At 43.3% G+C, this 21,147-nt stretch overlaps 1 protein-coding gene across 1 annotated transcript in view; it reads right to left on the reverse strand.

Annotated features, from left to right (window-relative positions):
- Positions 1–21,147, reverse strand: part of LOC311063589 (syntaxin-binding protein 5-like) — a 125,645-nt gene that overhangs the window by 52,614 nt on the left and 51,884 nt on the right. The window contains exon 5 of the mRNA XM_084083097.1: positions 5,641–5,775. Within this exon, the coding sequence (XP_083939223.1) occupies positions 5,641–5,775 (135 nt within the window). The remainder of the gene's footprint in view (positions 1–5,640; positions 5,776–21,147) is intronic.

A 21,147-nucleotide genomic window follows, 5' to 3' on the forward strand; every position in this document is an offset into this window, starting at 1 on the left:
ACCCGGCACTGCCCGAGGCCGCTGCCACTGCTACAGCTACAGCGGTTTGGCTCCGCATAGCAGGGCCCCAGGGATACAGAAGTGGAATACGCAGTAGTTAGTTTAACTCTGAAAGTGTACACATAATTATGGGTCCTTTTGGTTACATTTGTACACTCTGTCGGATTTATAAATTGGTATAATAATACTGAGGATTTAACTGTGTGGAATAGACTAGAATCAGGTCATTCATACTGTAGTTTGTTGTTCCAATGTGCATGGGGTAGCTTAACTGGGGGTTGTTGACACTAAGAATATTCAGGGAAGTTGTTACAGGCACTGTAGGTTCTGTACAGAGAGGAATACACTGTACAGTAAGTCTCTAGAGCTCATTAGCATACAGTATATTGTTCTCTGAAGCAAAACCCTATCCACGCTGCATGCTGTACAGTATCAGTATACTACTGTATTGTAGGTGTGCTTCACAACTGCAAATCATTTCGTGCAAATGCATAGACACCTGCATAGAATTGAACAGAACTGATCTAATGTCAAGTTACACAGTAATATCCTCAATGTTAATAGACACAAATATTTGTACACTCTCAGAGTTCAATTGACACAGAGTATTTGACCGTACAAGCGGGACGGACGGTAAGGCGTTCTGACTGTGTGAGAGAGGAAGTGATGGCAAAAAAAAAAGAGACTGAAGTGGAACAGTCTCTGTTTGAATTACTCACACTGCTCCTTCGGGCTCCACACTACTACAGTATGCTGTTCTCCACTGCAATACAACCTTCTAAATAATACTGAGTTTGAGCGTATGTGTTTGAGTGAGTGTGTGCGTACGTTTATGAGTTTGTGTGTGTGTGTGTGTGTGTGTGTGTGTGTGTGTGTGTGTGTGTGTGTGTGTGTGTGTGTGTGTGTGTGTGTGTGTGTGTGTGTGCGCGCGCACTCGGGTGTGTCCGTGCAATACCATGCAACTGAAGTGGTGTGAAATAATGAGTCCTATTGTTAACTGTTCTCTGAGCCACCCACTTAACCGTCTCCTTCTGATGATGACAGCATCAAGAGCGGACAATGGCAACATAGTGAGGTACTAGGGTACACAGCATCCCGCTGTTGGCAAAGAAGAGAAGTGAGATAAAGACAGAGAGAGTGAGAGAGAAAGAAAGAAAGAGAGAGAGAAGGAGATGGAGACCTCGGTCGGGTCTCCATCAAAGAAAGACACATTTATGTACATGGATTAACAAGAGCACATGAGTATGTGAGCGCATGCACACACACACACACACACACACACACACACACACACACACACACACACACACACACACACACACACACACACACACACACACACACACACACACACACACACACACACACACACACACACACACACAGCACCTGTAGCCGATCCAAGAATCGATTCCTACTCAACTTACAGCCAACTGTAAGAAACAATTTGGTACAGAGCTGATGTGGGACTGTTTATGCGCGGGCCTGGACAAATAAGATATGGAAAACCCATTTCCATAAAACACAACCTGCAGATCTACAATATGGAGGATGACAGCGGGACGGAAACAACATCGTATCAAAGCAAAGTCTGTGGTGGAACAAGTGTGAAAAGAGAGAGAGAGAGAGGGAGAGAGAGATAGAGAGAGAGAGAGAGAGAGAGAGAGAGAGAGAGAGAGAGACAGACAGACAGACAGACAGAGACAGACACACAAAGAGAAAGAGACAGAGAGAAAGGGACAGAGACACACAAAGAGAGAGAGGAAAATAGAGAGAGTGAGATAGAGGAGGGCAGGGGGCTTAAAGGGGGGATAATGACTTGAGTATCTTTGAGAGGGAATAATATATGGGGGACGAGAGGAAAGGAGAGAAGAGCAGAGGAGATATGATTTGAGTATGGAGGCAGAGAGTGCTCTGAATACTCAACGGGGGATGGGAATGAATTAAGAGGATAGAAGGCCAGCAAGACAAGTACATAGCGATGATGATGGTCTGATGATGGCTTAGAGGAGAGTCATGTATGTCTTCCTTAGCTCGTCAACATCCTATAATTACTTCTAAGACACGATGAGCAGTTTCACAACTCACCGGAAATGTTTGCATATGATTTTGTGGCGGCTGTCGTTGTTGTTGTGTTGAATACCTGTTCTTGATATTCATTGCCCTATTTTGTGTGACGTAAATCCACGTCTTTAGGCGGTAATTAAGTGATAACGCCACCCGTCTTATGCGCAGTCCCTATTATGCAAGTTGTTATATCAATGCATTGCTGTATTGAAATGTAGAGATTTTCCAATATATTTTATATAAGTCACAGACTGTCCACTACTGGTAGTAGTCAAAGCCATTCTCTTTCTGGGACTGCCTCTTCATCATTGTTACTCCATCCCCACTTCTCTCATCTGCTTCAACCATTCCCGCATCCCTCTCTTGTCCCTCCAATTTAGGCTTAACCCATTAAGACCGGGAACGCATCTGTGTGTCATTTTTAGATTTTTTTTCGCTATTAAAAAAATAGCAGATATACAAGCTCATAGCGCGGCACCGAGTGCCGCACTATGAGCTTGTAGATCTGCTATTTTTGAATAATATTTTTAAAGCAAACCTTTGTAAATCTTTGGTTCTGGGGATTCTGCAAATGTCTTCTAAATCCTAACAGTTTTTTTTGTTAACATTGGTCAAGCTTCACGTGACACGTGACAATATGTTGAAAGGATGTGCTTTGATTGGCTAGCGAGACGCATGATGAAATAGAGCCCAATAAATAGGTGTGTCACTTCAAAAGATCATTTATATCTTTTGAAGTGAGGTAAGACGGGATTAATCAGGAACAGTACTGGCGGAGACCTGTGCTCCGAGGAGCACATTTTCTAGTTTTAAATGTATTTGGCCGTGGACCCCCATCTCAACATATTTTGTTCCAGGGACCCCCAGAAGTTGTAACAGAGTTAAAAAATGTTCGCTTTAAAAATATATATATTCGAAGATTTGCAAAAATGTTCACTATTTTTCAAAAATTGCAGATCTACAAGTTCATTATGAGCTTGTAGATCTGCTATTTTGGATATCTTAAAATGACAAAGATGCGTTCCCGGTCTTAAAGGCTTAACTGGAAGCCTCCCCGTGCTTTTCCCTGGTACCTGCATTTACTTCCTGTCATCACTCTGCATCACTTTTATCACTACTCCTCGGTGCATGCAGGTTTCTCCTCCGGCAGAAAAAAGCTCTCTGCTCTCTGTCATTCTGCTCTCTTCCCCTCTCCTCCTCCTTTCCTCCTTCATCCTCACAGTCGCCTTCTGCCTCCCCCCCCCCCTGGCTCCCTTCCTCTCTCTCTCGCGCACGCACGCACTCTCTCCTCTCTCTCAGTTTTCTCTCCTCCTCCAGCCCTGTCAAGACCAGACGTCTGTGTGTACCGTACACTGATCTCGGCAGACACCTGTTCCAACTCCCCCCCCCCCCTCCTCTCTGTCTCGCACGCTCAACAACACACACATACGCAGACACACACACACACACACACACAGTGGTGGGAAAAGTACTCAAATTCTTTACTTAAGTAAAAGTACCAATACTGTAATCTAAAAATACTCTGTTACAAGTAAAAGTCCAAAATTAAACATTTACTTGAGTAAAAGTACAAAAGTATTGGCATCAAAATGTACTTAAAGTACCAAAAGTAAAAGTACTAAATATTTGAAAATAGCCGATCTACAAGCTCTCAACGCGTCGCAAAGCGACGCGTTGAGAGCTTGTAGATCTGCTATTTTCAAATAGCCTAGGTATAAAATAGGGCTAAAGTGGTTAATGTATGTTTCATTATATCATAATTTATATCTGAAAAGTAACTAGTAACTAAAGTTTTCAAATAATTGTAGTGGAGTAAAAGTACAACATTTGCCTCTAAGATGTAGTGGAGTAGAAGTAAAAGTATTGGAAATTGGAAATACTCAAGTAAAGTACAAATACCTCAAAATTGTACTTAAGTACAGTACTTAAGTAAATGTACTTAGTTACTTTCCACCACTGTGTGTACTGTACACTGATCTCGGTAGACACCTGTTCCAACCCCCCCCCCCCCTCCTCTCTGTCTCGCACGCTCAACAACACACACATACACAGACACACACACACACACACACACACACACACACACACACTGCCGCGGGAAGAGTGCAGCAAAATGCTCCAGTGAATAATTTAAATCACGACAGTAGGGCACCAAAACGGAGGCCGTCACACTCTGACACATCCAACCAAACGCGGGGTCCAGACTCCAGAGAAAGTCGTTATTACCTGGAGTCAAGACGCTGTGCAGAGAGAGAGAGAGAGAAGTGACGAACTGACTAATGATTCTCTCTAATCTCATTACGCTTTCAACTACAGTACAATGGCCATCTGACACGTAGAGTCATGATTCACCGTCGCAAATCGCTCTCATCCCCTTGCAAATGCTTGCGTGAGATGAGTCTACGAGACCTTGTGTTCTGTGCTGCTGCAGAGGTGGTCTCGACAAAAGGACAAATACGGGGGAGGGGTCAGTCTGATTGTCACCCGGGGGGTGGGGGGGGGGTCACTCGATGAATCATTTTGAGCCATTTAGCCGACAGCTTTAACCAATTTAGACCGGGAACGCATCTGTGATCTGCAAGCTCGTAGCGCAGGGTGCCGCGCTAAGAGCTTGTAGATCTGCTATTTTTTGAAAAATCGTGAAAATGTGTGCAAATCTTTGAATATATATATATTTTAAAGCGAACATTTTTAACTTAAATCTTTGCTTCTGGGGGTCTCTGGAACAACATAGTTTGAGATGGGGGTCTAATAGCAGATCTACTTGTATATCTGCTATTTTTGAATAGCCAAAGACATCTTAAAAAATGACAGTCAGATGCTTTCCCGGTCTTACTGGGTTAATCCGAAGCGGCAATGAGTACGCGGGTAGACACACTGGGCTGTTGTCGGGGATTAATTCTGTGTGACCTTTTCTGTTATTACATCATACTCAGTGCCTGCGTATGATGTAAGACCAAAAAATGGCTGCAAACGCATCCAGGAATGAAGCCATGATCTTCCATATGGTACAGGAATGGACAATAAAATACAGCTGCACGTGCACACCTAGACATCAAAGGGGGCTTGAGCCCCTGCCCTTTTACCCATCTGTAAAAGGGCCCTCTCCAGACCATGAATGTAGCACTTACTAGTTTGGAAAAAAAAGTACAAACGCACTCTTACCATGCCGTACCTGAACGCAGCGTTCAAGAGAATTGCCATTTCCAAACTCTCCTGAACTTGAATGCAGCATTTTATGTTGATTGCATCTCCAGTATTGGCTTGCCTTGAATCTTGATTATACTTAGTTTAGTGCAGCATCAGGCACCGAAAATAGCCAATCTCCAAGCTCACAACGCGTTGTGAGCTTGGAGATTCGCTATTTTCTGTATTTTTTACCAAAAAGTGCCCTTTTGGAAATTTCTGCCCCCTGCCCCTCTAACATTCTCTGCACGTCCCTGTATATACCATCACAGCCTTTGGAGAACAAAGCGCTATACTGCGGGCATTTTAGTGTGGCTTGTTGACATCGGGGGGGGGGGGGGGGGGGGGGGGCAGGTGGGTGGGTGGGTGGTGCGAGGCAACACTCACAGTTCAATGGCTTTGTTCCACATGATGACGTAGCCTGAGAGCGTGAAGGACTCCACGTTGACGATGTGGATGTTCCCCCGTTCCGTGCCGATGTACAACCACTTGCTCTGGAAGGGCAGATGGCAGAAGGTTATCCTAGAGAGAGAGAGAGAGAGAAAGAGAGAGAGAGAGAGAGAGAGAGGGAGGATAAGTGGGTTAGACTAGAGAGCAGAGGTGGAAGAAGTACTCACATATTTTACTTAAGTAAAAGTAGCAAAGCCACAATATAAAAATACTCTGTTACAAGTAAAAGGCCTGTTTTTCAAAATGTTACTTGAGTAAAAGTACAAAAGCATTGGCATCAAAATATACCTAAAGTACCAAAAGTAAAAGTACTAAAATGTTTGAAAATAGCAGCTACACCACTGCTAGAGACGAGTGAAAATGGACAGAAAAAGTGCTTGAGAAAGGGAGATGTGGGGGGTGGGGCAAGAGTAAATCCAGGGCAGGCTACTCAAACATCGCTCTTGACATTATATCATTACAGAGTCAAATTATGCATAACGCTGAGATTTATTCAATCGTTTGGATTAAATGTGGAAGTAGCTTAGGTAGTAGGAGTCAGGTCAGAATCTAGAGAGGTTTTCATTCACTCAAGTCTCACCCTTCTCTCCAAAAAACCTGCACCTGAGGGACATACTGTATAGTGACTGCTGACATAACTCTCCTCTTTCATCACACTCCCCTGTCCTTCCTTCCATCTTTCCATCCATCCTTTAATGAGGGGGTCATAAACTCTCTCCCTCTTTAGCCGTGGCGGTCCACTCATCCTTTTCTCATCAGCTGAGCTTCTCTTTCATCCATCCATCCGTCCATCCACCCACCCAACCAACCAACCATCCATCCGTTCCTCTATCTGAGGAGTAATTATCCACAACCTTTGAAGTCATGAGTCATGACTACTTCAAGGTCACTTCAAAGTCATCTCTAGAATCAGTGGTGGAAAGTAACAAAGTACATTTACTTAAGTACTGTTACTTAAGTACAAATTTGAGTATTTGTACTTTACTTGAGTATTTCCAATTTCCAATACTTTTACTTCTACTCCACCACATCTCAAGAGGCAAATGTTGTACTTTTACTCCACTACAATTATTTTAAAACGTTAGTTACAAGTTACTTTGTAGATATACATTATTATATCATAAAACATATATTAACCACTTTAGCCCCATTTTATACATGGGCTATTTGAAAATAGCCCATCTACAAGCTCACAACGCGTCGCACCGCGACGCGTTGTGAGCTTGTAGATGGGCTATTTTCAAACATTTTAGCACTTTTACTTTTGGTACTTTAAACACATTTTGATACCAATACTTTTGTACATTTACTCAAGTAAATTTTGAATTCCGGACTTTTACTTGTAACAGAATACTTCTACATTGCAGTATTGATACTTTTACTTAAGTAAAACATTTGAGTACTTTTTCCCACCACTGTCTAGAATCAGCACAACGGTTCGAGAGCTATGGCTGTGAAACGCATTACGAACAGAGGGTCTCTGCATAAAACACACACCTGTGCCTGCTGATCAATGGGGTAAACAACATCCACACAGAGTGAAGGACACAGCCAGGGTGAATCAGCTGGTGGAGTGGTGATGGTATCTGCCTGACCTGACCACAGAACTGCCTTGTTCATCTCATGGTTAGGACATGGAAAGGACATGTACTGTTAGTATTGTTGTTGTTATATTATCTTGCAGTAATACGATAGTGTCACTCACAGCCCCTTGTGTTGTTTGTGTTTGTGTTTTGCCCTGTCTGTCAGTGTGTCCTCCCACAGGTCCTGCAGGCTGGGAATTAAGGTTCTAATCAGGCGGGATTGGGAGCACCTGGCCAGTGTTCCCAAATCCTCTTTTTAAAGGAGCCCAGTTGAACAACCTCACTACTTCTCTCCTTCCTTCCCCCGGATGATAGCAGCGCTGGGTTTTCTCTAGTTTTGTTCCTTGGTTAAATTTAATCTACACCATACAACACCACATATCCATACATTGAAGACACTACTGGCTCCACTGATTAACACACCACATACTAATATTTGTTGCATGTTTGAGTAAATTTATGTTGTAAATAAATATTATTTGATGCACTTTTAAAACCATGTCTTCCTCTTTTTGTTATGACCTCACGAGCCGGGCCTTACAATAGCTTAGTACAGTAGCTCAATGGTTCTACAACATGTTCATGGCAAGGAACCACAAATATTTATTTGGCCACAGACTCCTATTTGAAAAAGATTTTGTGCCAGGGACCCCCGTAAGACGAGGTTTGTCAACCTTTGTCAACATTTTTGAAAACTAGCAGGTGCTTACACTTGGTAAATAAGCAAAACAAACACAAATCATCCCTGTCCTGTCATCAAATGGTTCTTCATTTTCTTTATAAAAGCAATTTTACTAGGATATGAATATATCTCTGTTGGCAGGTGATTCCATTATGAAATTACATATATGAGATATCGTTGCTGTCGGGCAGAAACCTTGTAACTTTGTTTCATTTAGTAAATTAACACTCTACTTCATCATAAAATAGTGTCACACAAAAGTAGTGAGAATAGCAGATCTACAAGCTCACGACGCGTCACATCACGACGGGACACGTTGTGAGCTTGTAGATCGGCTATATGTTTTTAAGATAATAAAAAAGGAACAGTTTTGGACGTACAAGGTTTCCACCCGACAGTGACGATATATACGTAACAGTCAAGCCATTCACTTTGCCAATAAATCTGCTGACTAGTAGGCCTACTAGTTGGGGCTGTACTGTAGCTGAACAAAGAAAAGGTGTCGGTGGACATGCTATAGGGGTGTACAGGACACAGCGTAGTCAGCACCTCACTTATAAAGAACCATGTGAACCTTCCTTTAAGCGCAGCAAGGCTGACTATGGGATTAGGTCTGGCTTCAGCATGTCTTCTTGCAGGGCAGCTAAAAGAAGGTGGTTTGGATTGGAGACACGCACACACGCACACAAATTCTCAGTGTTCATTTAACTTTGAGAGTGAACAAATGTAGTCAGATGGACCTTTACATTTGTACCCTCTTAGAGTTACACATGGATAAAAGAACACCGATCATTTTACTGTGTGCACACAATACAGAGGGAGGGGAGGGAAATCACACAAGCAGAAATGTATGTATACTATTTCCCCGCTCACACATTCTATCCATTCTCACACTCCCTCAATTTCTTTGTGTGTGTGTGTGTGTGTGTGAGTGTGAGTGTGAGTGTGAGTGTGAGTGTGTGTGTGTGTGTGTGCCTCTATCTCTATCTCACACCTACTGCTGCAGGGCAGTAAGAGTGGTCGCTCCTACTGTCTGAGGAGACAGAAACACACACATACAGTGAGCACACACACGCTACTTGTCTCTCGTGCCCACTGCTCTGCAGTAGGATATATATAGGGGAGGAGACGTTTGGAGGAGACACGTCAGGGTGCTTGAATCTTATTTAATCCAATGAAATAAATGTAGACCAAATGTACACCATCACGAGAGAACATGCACATAAGAACACAAGCACAACACGCCACACAACTACCATCTCTCCACTCCATAAGCACCCACACACACACGCGCACACACACACACACACACACACACACACACGCACACACACACACACACACACACACACGCACACGCACCCGCACACACACAATCATTTAACAAGATAAGTTGACGAGAAGCACCATTTTGTCCAATAGGTGGAAAGTAATTAACTTAACGTGCATATGTGTGTGTCCATGCATGTGAGGGTGGGATGGTGTACACATGGATGCTCATATCTGTGTGCGTACTGTAAGTGTGCGAGTTGTGTATATGCTCGCTGGAAAACGTAGGTATGTATGTCCAAAACGGTTACGTTTCAGGAAATGTAAAAGAGAACCTGTGTTCCAATGGATTCAAGCCCACAGACACGCTTTACCACGTTCAACTTGGCATTCCTATTTTGGGCACATCATTATTTTCTAATTTTTTTTCAAAAATAGCAAAAATTGCGGATCTATGAGCTCACAACGTCTTGCATCATATACAATATGGCATAAATGTATTAAGAAACATAACAAGATGAAATATGGAGATAAAATGTTTTGCCCGACTCAGAGTTGATGTATGTAAATAGTTTTATGTGTTATTGTTAGCATAACTGGAGAGCCATTTTAAGGGGCATAGTTAAATTGTGCGTGGACGCGCCCATACGTGCGTGAGCGCGTCCATGCGTACTGCATGTGCAAACTCGGGATGCGTGCACCTGTCTCTTGGTGAAGATGTTTCTCAGAAATCACCCCAGCCTCGAGCGGTCACGACACACAAAGGTAGCAGGCTGCAGGCTCGGGGCCAAACACATTGGCTTCGAGATGACAGTCTCCCCCACACACTCACTGCTAAGGCTAGAGACAATGACTCATTCAGAACGAGTGGGAATCAGCACCATAGGAAGTCGCCATTTCTCCTTTCACACTTCAACAGGTTTGCAGCAAAGAAAGATTAAAGAAGTATTTTGATTGTACAACCTACGTTTCAAGAGTTATAGGCCAAAACATGAAGTGGACTGTTGTAGCTCCACCATGAGGCCGATGTGAACAATTTCCTTAGCCCAGTCGGAATGTACTTGTAAAGTTTCACGGCAATTGGAAGCTGCGTTCATGACCTCTCCTGCAAACTTTGGAAGCCAATCGTAGCCCTTCAGGATGAAATATGAGAAACCTGTCTATTAGTTGTGGGAAAATGGCTTTATCTCCGTTTCTGTTTAGTTTTTTCAAAAACAAGCTACATTCAACTGACCAAAGCAATGCAACAGATTACAACGACCGGATAAAAACAGAAAATATTCCATGATTTTTCAAAGGTTGGTAAAATCGCTCGTTTTCGCTGGCAGTAGCGTCACACTATTACCTTTATACACCTTTCTGTTATTACATTCAATCTTTGTTGGGATATTCATGTTTGAAGGTGATGTGGTTCATGTGGTAAGAAATATGTTTAAATATTTTCCCTGGGGGTTTTAAGTAATACTGTACAGATATTATAGAATAAGCTAACCAGGGCTTTCTGCAGATTTGATTGATTGATATTATTAGGATTCAAACAGTGGTCCTCAAACATTAAAAACACATTGAAATAAATTAATGAATAAACGAAAAGCTCTAGCACTAATTTATAACAGTGTACATGTAATCACATTTATTGCACTTATTACTTCACGTTCATCATTAGTTCTGCCCACAAAGCCTGTCCTTCGATTAACTTTGTTTGGTGTTCGGAACAATCTACCATTAATTATGGAACAATTTGTTCCATAATGAAATCGCTGTATACAAAATGAATTTCAAGCCACTTTACTCTGCACTAAAGGAACTAACCTTGACATTGCTCTTGTATTACAGTTATTAGTGTTCTTAACCATATCTATTTAAAAGCTCATGTACTCTGGTGCATTTTTGTGGATAATGTCAATGTTATTCTGAAGTACATGTACATTTTTTGTAACCAAATTGAGGTAGTGGGCTGAAGCTCAGATGGTGGCTGCCGTCCAAGCATCATCCCAGGTGTCTAAGGTGAAGATGGCTGAAAGGTTGAGTGAGGAGGTGAAGTGTGTCTTCCAGGCTGGAGGAGATCACCGGTGCAACGAGCCAGATATGGGCAGTATTTGAAATACATGTATTTGAATACAATAAATGGGTGTGGCCGAAACGATGTTTTCGCCCCTAGAGTTCTCAATTTCTGCCTGAACCCAACCCGGCCCTACGCTGGTGTTGCGCACTGAATAGCGATTTGATCTACAAGCTCACTGAAACTCACAATGCATCGCGATCTAACGCGTTGTGAACTTGAAGATCGGTTACTTATTTGAGTCATAAATCAGTAGATGACAGACGCCGTGGCTGACAAAACTTTGTCACATGGCGGTGTTGCGCACTGAACATACCTGTAGCAGATATGCAAGCCCAGAATGCAACACGGATGCCATGCGTTGTGGGTTTGTAGATCTGCTATCTGCATGCATGCATCTCACCACTGTACCACCGTGGCTCATACTCAACTACTTCTATTGCGTGCTCTACAGTTTAAGATTAAAGCAAACTTAGAAAAAAACACCCTTTTTTAAACCAAGAGACTTCTCAGTCTGAGATTCAAACTCACAATGTCTGCTTATGTTATGAATCCATCCTCCAGGTATTTCTTATCTTGTCTGTTTGTCATACCTTATCTGTCTCTGTAGCTACAGTATAGGTCATCATCAATGTCAGTTTAAAAAAATAACTGAGAATGAGCATGTGAATATTAAACTGATATGTCAAGATATCACATCTCTTGGGCATGAAAAGATTTTAGGATACGGTGATTCTGACCGCAGAAGCATGGCAACTGTTGGACAGTACCTCTCGTTTCTGTGTGATATTTTGGTGAGCAGAGATATTTTGTTTCCCTCGTGTCTTCTGACATCCTTATATCACAATAATAATAATGCTCCCATTACGGTGGAAAGAAGTTTTCCTCAGCAGTTTAGTGTCTCCTCCAAATCCGTTGCTTAAATACAAGAGATGCGCGGATCGCGGTTTTAGCCGCGGTTGCCGCAGTTAACCGCAGTTTGGGTGGATTTGGGTCAATCAAATATAATAATGAATTAATATTGGATAAACCGCGGGTGAAAAAATGTGGGAATTACATTAATGATATCAATCTAAAGGCCTATTATAGCTTTTAAAAAGCACGAAATCTCGCCGTGCGTGCGTTTGTAGTATTTTAATATTACGTCATTTTACATCAGGCACAAATTAGCCGCCTAATGCACGTTACCGGGAAGGGGTCTTTGTACCGGCTGCAGCCAGTGTTGCCATATTTTGCGAGAAATAAGCAGCAAGGTCTATGTAAACAAGCCCAAAACAAACGCCAAATTACCCCAAAAGTCGCTTATAAAACGCTTATAAAAAAGTTGAAAGCGAAAGTAAAATAAATGAAGCTTCAAGCTCCGTCTTGTTGTTACCATAGATATGGATTGTATACAGTCACTACATCGCAACAGAGAGTGGTGAGTAACATTGTTGAAAACTAACCTCAGGAAAATAATAATAATTTGATGCGGTTGGTGCAGATCTAGAAATAGGATGGTATAATTAACCGCGGTTGGATGGCGGGTGGATAATGAACATGTATATGCGGATTCGGGTGACGATAAACCATATCCGCGCATCTCTATTAAATACCATTTGTGCTACGTTGAAGGCGCAGCTGTTCTTAAAGGCGATGGGACCCGACACTGATTGGTTGAATTAATGCAATGGCCAAAACCCAACCAAAAAGCGTTAACACCATGCATTAGCACCGTGCGCTTGTGTTTGCGCTCGCATAATTAATTGCCTAACTAGTAAAAGTGTCGTGGAGTCTGTGGACACACCCAGTGTTAATTTATCCATTTGTAACTCTGAGAGTGTACGTGTACATTTGGAACCAAAATTGATCTGTAGGGTCCATTTGTTCATTTGCATAATCTCAGAGTTAAATTAACAATTTTATTGTGACCACTAGGCTACTTGTGACCACAAGCCTGACAGTTTGAATACCAGTTCCATCTGGGAAAAGCTTGATGGGGGCATATTCCATTGGAATTGCTCTGTGGCCAACAGTATAACACTGTGGTAGCACTGGGCAGCTCCCTGTTGTTCCCCCAGGCTGTTGTTGTGAATAAGAATGTATTTTTAGTCCATTCGCCAAGTTGAATGAGGGTTAATCATTCATCAAATACAATATGCTCGCCTGACGCTAATCAAATAATGTCAATGCGAATCAGGTCGAACTGTAATGCAGATGGGAGATACAAGCAGTGTTGCCAGATTCTGCGACAGAAACAAGCAACCAGGTCTAGGAAAACAAGCTCAAAAGAAGCGGCTATGGGCTACATGAGCATTTTAAACATACATCTGCTATTTTCAAATAAAATCTTGGGGGGAAATTACAATACGCAGACCTGACAACACTGGATACAAGCTGCAGAATTCACGGGGATGGGTGAATGGTATAAAATCAAACAGACGTTTGAGGGCTATATCCATATGTTGACAAAATTGCCCATGTATGTTGCCTGAAGTCATAGGTAACACACTGTAATGAGAGAAAGGGGGCACGAGGAAAAAAGGGGACGCTATAAGCAAGGGAGCAAAAAAAAGGAAAAAGGAGAGAGGAAGGAAAACAGAGCAAGCAAAGGAGACGAGTGTCCTCATCAGGGAAGGCAGAGAACCACCATCTCTCTTCTAAATCTCTCTCTCACAGACAGACACACCATCGACCCGTGTGTCTCTGCATGAGTCATTATTAAAACAAGAGCCAATTAAAGCAACTTCAGCATATCTTTGAGATATCGGTTATTCGCTCAATGCCCGAAAACCCTGGCTGGTTTCTCCAGACCACGTGTTTTGGAACCGGGAGGCTAAGAAAGTTTCTAGCTAGGTTGTCTGACCCAAACATAATCAGTACAGGCCCCAGTGGACCAGTGTGAGACCTGCTGGAAACCAATGAGCGAGAGCATGGAGCTGAGGGAAGAAGGTCATTCTATTTGTTGTGTGAAACAGCATGATGTGGGTGGGTGGGTGGAGGTGGGACTGGACAGGGGGGTGACACTACCCCTCCCCCCACATGCCTCATTATAGCAGTCATATTACCCTGCCTCGACGGTAGCATCCATTATTCTGCAGTGCCTGTTTCCATGGCTAGGAGGCAACAAGAGCCCCCCCCCCCCCCAACCCCACCCCCACGGCAGGCTGAATGACTAGGCAACATTTTCTTCTACCTCTGTCCCTTCATCTTCTTCCTCTCAGCTCACAGACTGACTCATCGCTCGCTGGCTGGAGCCCAGCCCGCCCCCCCCCCCCCCCCCTTTTTTTTTGTAAGACTCCACCTTCTATTCTCTCATCTTTTCTCTCCAGTATACCCGTGATCTGATCCAAGCAGATACTCAGGGTTTTGCTTTCTGCAAAAACTGCTTTCTCCCATCTAGCTCCTATTCTGACCAGTGGAGTGAAGGAGGGAAGGAAGGCAAGGAGACATATGGAGGCATCTGTGCAGACTGTTGGAATGTGGCCCACATTCTGCAATACATGCGCAGTGGTAAGATATGCATGTATGGCGATGCGGGGTGAGATGGGGAAAAAAAAAAGTAAGATTAGGAAAAAAACATACAACACTCTCCGTATGCAACTCGGAGATAACCATCAAAGCCACAAAGTTGCAGACTATCAGCAAATTGGATGTAGATGTGCATTTTGTTAGCCATCGCGATGTTCGCCAGTACAGCATTTGTATGTATACGTGTATGTCATCTCCCATCAGCAGACTGTAAAGTAGCAAGAATGAATAACCTTGTAATAGCAAACATACGTATAAAGATAGAGACTGCTAAGATTGCAAGCCAGCTAACGTTACCCTACATGTAGCAGTAAGTGTATCTGCAGAACTGTACAGTATGTACTGTACTGTATGTTAGTATTGGTCACAGCAGTATGCTGCTTTCTGCTGCAAACACGTACTGACCAGAAGACACACCCGTGCACAATTTGACAAACTTTGTCTTTGAGACCATTTATCTGCATGATGAATGCAGTTGCAGTAGCAGCAGGTTTATTTCTACATGATATGAAAACACTGGAAAATCATGTTCTTCAGCTGCAGACAATATTTTCATTTGTTTTTTACGTCACAGATATTTTAAGAGGGTTTGATTTGGTTTGTCAATAACAGCCTTTCTTTCATTCTGTGGTGTTTTGTTAGACTATTGGTTGTGACAGCACTCGCCAGGCTGTCCTTTTGTTGACAGAGGAAATGGCTGCCCTGTCCTCAGCACAGCCTGACAAACTGAAGCCAAGTTTGTGATAGAGTATTGAAAGGAGTGAAGAGGGAGGGATAGAGATTAACCAGCATCTTTTATACACAGTGTTAGTTTAACCACTTAAGCCCTATTTTATACTTTGCTGTGCGATGTACGACGTGAGCATGTAGATCGGCTATTTTAGCTATTTAAAGACGGGGTGCCGTGATTTTCAGTGATTTTTCCCCCCCCTAAAACATAATCGTCAGGTATTATGGTTATACTAGGAGGAAGATTTTTTTCAAAAAAGTTTACAGAAATTGTTCAAATTATGTTTTTATGTGGACACGCCTCCAGTTCATTAAGTATACCTGGTTCTCACCTTAGCACCTCCTCCACCACCTTAGCAACACCCACCTGTCCTAGTCCTTCCTCCTCCTCATGCCCACACCTGTTGTGTTATGATAATGAGGGGGAGGGTATGTTTTTACTATGTCACTAAAGGGCTGTTTTTCTATTGGCACGTTTGACTCTCAAGGTTTCAGCCTCCAGGTAGAAACTCAAAATAGTCAGAGAAGACATAAAACACCATAAAAACACCACCAGGGGGCTTAATGAAGTTCTATCAACCTCATAGACACATGAAAAACAGAAATGTGCAAAACCATGACACCACCTCTTTAACTGTTGTTAAAGAGGTGGTAAATAAAGGTGTCTGGCCAAAAGCAATGATATCAAATACCCAGCCATTAATTGCCATGCGTGATGGCAGAGATAAAAGGACAGAGAGGAGGGTGATAAGTCACATCACCCTAGGGCTCCTATAGGGCTGAATCAATGCAAGCTAAAATGCCACCGCACACTGAACTGTCACCGTGAGCGACATCGCCGGTGAAGGAACTCAGCAGCATGGACCAAACTTGGCCGCTATGCACTTGCCATTGCTGCAGATGGTGTGGAAGAATTTATGGCTGAGGAGACACTGGAGTTTATCTGGGTGCAAAGGAAGCATAAAGCCTTTGACGTGTTGTGATCTTATAGAGTGGCTATTTTCCGTGCACGACACCCACATGCGACTAAGTATACAAATGAGCATAACAAAGCACAGAGTGAAACAGCTTTAGTGACCTTTGGCAGTTCACAGAATGGCTGTGTCAAAATAAGAGCGAGGACCCGCTAGCAGCAACTGCCATGTTCTCGGCCAACTCCCTCACCAATTTGTCAAGAAATCCCAACAGGACTACCATGTTTACTAGAGGTGCTTTTAATGCTTAGGATGATTATGTTATTTATTTTGCTTTGTTTTAATGTTCTTGCAACATCTGTATTACTGCTGTCTTGGACAGGGCTCCCTCGTGAAAGAGATCTTGGTATCTCAACAGGATTTACCTGGATAAATAAAGGTCTAATAAGAAGGAAAAAAATGCCGGCACAGTTCCTTATTGACAGGGCAGTTATGTATTTATTACCCAGAATTCTTCATTGCCCAAAGTTAATCAATGGAGGGCCAGCATATCAACCTGAGCTGTGGTTAATTATAATGTCGGTCAAATACATTTGAACGACCCAAATGAGATCCATCTCAGAAATGGATTGCACACGTGTCACACGTGTGCCCACTCTTAATAAGAGGCTAGAAATGACGCAGGCCCAGCCACAATGCCTGTGGTCCTGCTGAGGATGTGACATGAGCCACAGGTACAGTACTGCAGTGGAGTACAAGACTGCACGAATCAATACGAAAGTGAGGCTCTACAACAGCTCTGAACAACACAATCGTTACTGCTTTTATACACACCGTGGGAAATAAAGACTTTAACTTGTCACGTTTGATTGTCAAGTGACAAAATCACTTGCTTTTGTCGGTGAGATTGTGTGGCTCAAAAGGCCACATTTACACCTGATATTAACATGGCAATGCATGTTAATGCAAGGTGAAAGCACTAAGCACACAGGACGCCATGTGACTGGAAAATGCCAGGATCTGCCAGATGGGGGTACACATGGGGGTCTGGCACATACTGTGTGAGTGTGTGTGAGTGTGTGTGTGTGTGTGTGTGTGTGTGTGTGTGTGTGTGTGTGTGTGTGTGTGTGTGTGTGTGTGTGTGTGTGTGTGTGTGTGTGTGTGTGTGTGTGTGTGTGTGTGTGTGTGTGTGTGTGTGTGTGTGCTACTGAGTGTCAAGAAAATCGACATTAGGATAAGAAGGATAAGACCCCCCCCCCTTACTTCTCAAACCATCCATCTGTTCCTCTTTTCTGGCACCTGATTCTGATGCTATCAATGCATTGAATGGGAAGTAGGTGACATACTGACCTACCCATGATTTATCAAACCATTCATTGGGTGTTATCAAGACATACTGACCTACCGACGGAGATGACTTATATAAAGTTAAGTTTCGGTTTCGTTTTAGAGGCACGCAGTCTCAAGCGAACTGGAGCCACGAGAGGGACCACGAGCGAGCTAAAGCGAGCGAGATGCCATCCCGAACGTTGCGACGTTCGCTTGAGCCTACTCAGTGTCGTCCAAGTTATATACCAATATAGCCTCGCGTGGCCAGAGTCTGGTGCTTCTATGAGGACGTTTTTTTTCCAAGGGGCGGGATCAAAAGAATGGCTCTGGACGCAATTGGTTAGAACTACAACCAACTACCAATTACAATCTCCCATATTTGAATACTGGGCCCTGATTGGTCACCCCAGACTTCGGGAGCAGGAAATGGATTCACAACGGAGCGGTGCCAGACCCAAATCGCAGAGGGCAATTTTTTTTTTGCACTGGCAGATTTGTCTGGTCCCAGGCTAATACCGATAGGCACAGAATCGTAAATCATGTTGTGGGGACTGCTCTGCCTCCGGGTAGGTCAGTATCTCCTCATTACGCCCAATGAATGGTCTGATAAATCACGGGTAGGTCAGTAGGTCGCCTACTTCGCCCATTCAATGGTCTGATAAAACGTGATAATGTCCCATTCGGTGCATTGATAACTATTGTGAAAATAGCCGATCTACAAGCTCACAACGCGACGCAACGCGACGCGACGCATCGCGACGCGTTGTGAGCTTGTAGATCTGCTATTTTCAAACATTTTAGTACTTTCACTTTTGGTACATTAAGTACACTTTGATACCAATACTGTTGTACTTTTAACAAAGTACTTCTACATTGCAGTATTGATACTTTAACTTAAGTAAAACATTTGAGTACTTTTCCACCACTGCCTATGACATGTTTCTTCCTCATTCTAAACCCTATTCACTCATGTGCCTCGTTTACACAGTATATCTATCAATCGTGTTTGTCCTCCACCTCCTGCTATCCTCCTCATCCAATGTCTTCAGTCACTTTGAGGTGTCTCTTCCGGGCTTGATGTGTCCTCCTGACTGAGGTGCATCTCCCCATCTCCTCCGTCTCCTCCTCCTCCTCCTCCTCCCCTGCTGCCTTATCTCTGGTCAGGGAGGTCAGAGGAGGTGCTGGCTGAATGTCACTGGCACTCACTGCCTCCGCCAGAACACACCCCGCCCAAGACAACAAACAACAGAACGCCGCCGGACATTTGTCTGTCACATCAAGGGCGCCTCCCATCATTGGCTCTGATGGTTAACCCCTTCCCACGTTTCACATACGACAGCTCACCAGCCAATTAAAATATTAGCAGTGATGGCAGGGTCCTGCTTCTATATGATTGGAGGAGACATGTCGGTAGACACCTTCCTTGAGGTGAGTTGAATCTGCACTTTGATGCCCTAGTGCTTAGAAAAAGCAAATCATGTGGATATCGGTATCCACATAGGATACAAATGTGGATCTCGGACTTCATGTGGCCAGCCTATGACATGGGTCAACTATGGCATCAGTTGTCTATGACATTGGTTCTCAAAGCGGAGTCCGGGGACCCCCAGGGGTCCTTGAGGGAGTTCCAGGGGGTCCCCACTCCCCAGCTAAATGATGGATAGTTAGGAATCAAATTGACCCTTATGGGTCTGTAACTCTGAGAGTGTACAAATGGAACCAAATGGGGGTCCGTAGCCTAATGCATGTCAAACTGGGGGTCCTTGAAATTAAAATGGTTGAGAATCACTGCTAGAGCCGAAAAAATCTTCTCTTATTGGGGTCCCTAGCATATTTTTTCAAATGGGGGTCCGCGGGCTAATAAGTGTCAATTTAGGGGTCCTTGACATGAAAAAGATTGAGAACCACTGGTCTATGACATATCTATGATGTATGACTCCAAAATGTATGACACACACAGACAGACCCTGCCATAGCAGGCGGCTAGCCTCTTGCAGAGCCATGCTGTAAGAAATAGTGGAGATACTTCTGTAGCCTACTGCCAGTGTGCACAAGACATTTGGCGTCTAATAGGTCCAGTGGTTTGTGATATTAGCTCTGGACACGCAGACACAAAGACAGGCAGACCCTCTTCTAGACGGCTCTGCCTCCTACGGAGCCACGCCGTGGAAATGCTAAAATTAAACAACTTTAGACTTTAGGATTAAAGAGTAAACCACCGCAACTGACAGAAAATGAAGCCTAAAACAGAACATTTGACTTGAAGAGCGGCGTTTCATCGGGTAGGCAATGTGGATGTCCCCCTCACTGACACCTACACTTAATTTGATTTAGTTGTAGTTTTGTCCTTGATAATACTCACTCAGGGATTCAGTATTACATTATGTTTTAATTTCACACACCATCCACCATCACAAAGCGTGTGCTTCTTGTGTTCCGCCTGCTTGCTTGCGTGTGTGTGTGTGTGTGTGTGTGTGCGCATGTCCGTGTTAGTCTACCGTATGTGACAAGCTGCTGACGTGTGACACAGCAACGATTTTAGGCAGGCTCACACCTGCGCCCCCCGATCAAGGCAAGACATCAGAGCGTGTAAGTGACCCAAATAATGATCTTATTTAGGCGGGCGTAAACAGAGGAGGAGGGATTGGAGGAAGGATGGAAGGCAGAGAGAGAGAGAGGGATAACAGAGCATCTGGGGTGTCACATCCTTTGCCCCGTACACATTTTCGCTGGCATGCGCAAATATGTTGTACACATTGGCCATATGATACCCATTCTGCTTGCATACAGAACCCACCAGTCAGTGGAAATTCATGACAGCTCATACAGCCGGCAGACTGCTGCTACCGGCTCTGAGAAGCACAGTCTGTGTTGAACTGGAAACCAATACATGTGTGACAGGAACAGAGAGAGAGAGAGAGAGAAGAAAAAGAGACAGGAAGAGAGAGAAGGGCCAAGACCAGGAGCGTCATTTCAACAAAAAAAAACTTGAGGGTGGTGAAAGAAGTAACCACTTGCTGTTGGTCCTATTTAAGAAATTGCTAAAATAGCCGATCTACAAGATCACAGCATCGTGTACATCTGCTAATTTTGGAAGAAAAAAAAAAAGCGAAAATAGCTAAAGAGATCTGTAGAGAATAGAGATCAATGAAAAAATGCAGAATTTTCAATATATATATTAAAAAAAGAAAAAAAAAATGAAACTGAAATAAATGTGTTCCAGACTTTGTGACTGGTATTAAATGGTTACAAATGTCTTAACAGTTACCGGTTAAACGGGTAACCATGAACATTTGGTTAATTTTTTTGTACATTTTTTGTTTGTTTAAAATGTTTGAGAACCACTGCAATTAACTATAACTCATA

The sequence above is a fragment of the Gymnoscopelus microlampas genome (assembly GCF_963454915.1).
Source record: "Gymnoscopelus microlampas genome assembly, chromosome: 16".
NCBI classification, from domain to species: Eukaryota; Metazoa; Chordata; class Actinopteri; order Myctophiformes; family Myctophidae; genus Gymnoscopelus; species Gymnoscopelus microlampas.